At 71.7% G+C, this 661-nt stretch overlaps 1 protein-coding gene across 1 annotated transcript in view; it reads left to right on the top strand.

Moving 5' to 3' along the window:
* Nucleotides 1-319: 319 nt before the first annotated feature.
* SLC39A5 (solute carrier family 39 member 5) overlaps nucleotides 320-661 on the top strand; it is an 8047-nt gene continuing 7705 nt past the window's right edge. The window contains exon 1 of the mRNA XM_057388580.1: nucleotides 320-659. Within this exon, the coding sequence (XP_057244563.1) occupies nucleotides 330-659 (330 nt within the window). The 5' untranslated portion in view covers nucleotides 320-329. The remainder of the gene's footprint in view (nucleotides 660-661) is intronic.

The following is a 661-nucleotide window of genomic DNA, read 5'->3' as shown; positions in this document are numbered from 1 at the left end:
CGGGAGGGTGACACCGGGAGGGGACCGGACAGACCCCCCTGTCCCGGGAGGTGACTTCCCGTGTGTCGCTCTCCCTGGGGACCGGCCTGACGGACGGGAGAGTGACCGGAGTGACCCCCCCGTCCCGGGAGGTGACACCGGGAGAGACAGGAGGGTGACACCGTGGGGTGACCGGACAGACCCCCCAGCCCCGGGAGGTGACTTTCCGTGTGTCGCTTTCCCTGCGGACCGGACCTACGGACCCCGAGAGACCCCCCCGGTCCGTGAGTGACCCTCGCTGACCCCTCCAAGTGACCGCTCCACCGCTGTCCCCCGCAGSATCCGACCCCATGACCGCCCCCGCGCTCCTCCTGCGCGTCCTGGGGCTGGTGGCTCTGGGCACCGGCGGCTCCCCGGCGACACCGGCGACACCGGAGGACGCGGCGCAGGAGCACGGCTATTACCTGCAGCAGCTCTTCGGCCAGTACGGCTCCAACGGGACGCTGCCGTCCGAGGGGCTGGCGAGGCTGCTGGGCAGTCTGGGGCTGGGCAGGGTGCAGGTGGTCCAAATCCAGCACGACGAGCTGGGCCACGGCCACGTTAGCCACCTGGACCTGCTGGAGGTGCAGGAGGACAAGCACCGGCACCGCCACCCGCTCCGCGAGCACGGGGATGGCACCGC

Source organism: Malurus melanocephalus, unplaced genomic scaffold (assembly GCF_030028575.1).
Source record: "Malurus melanocephalus ecotype Western Australia unplaced genomic scaffold, MMel_1.1 scaffold_2131, whole genome shotgun sequence".
NCBI classification, from domain to species: Eukaryota; Metazoa; Chordata; class Aves; order Passeriformes; family Maluridae; genus Malurus; species Malurus melanocephalus.
This window is presented reverse-complemented; position numbering and strand designations above follow the sequence as displayed.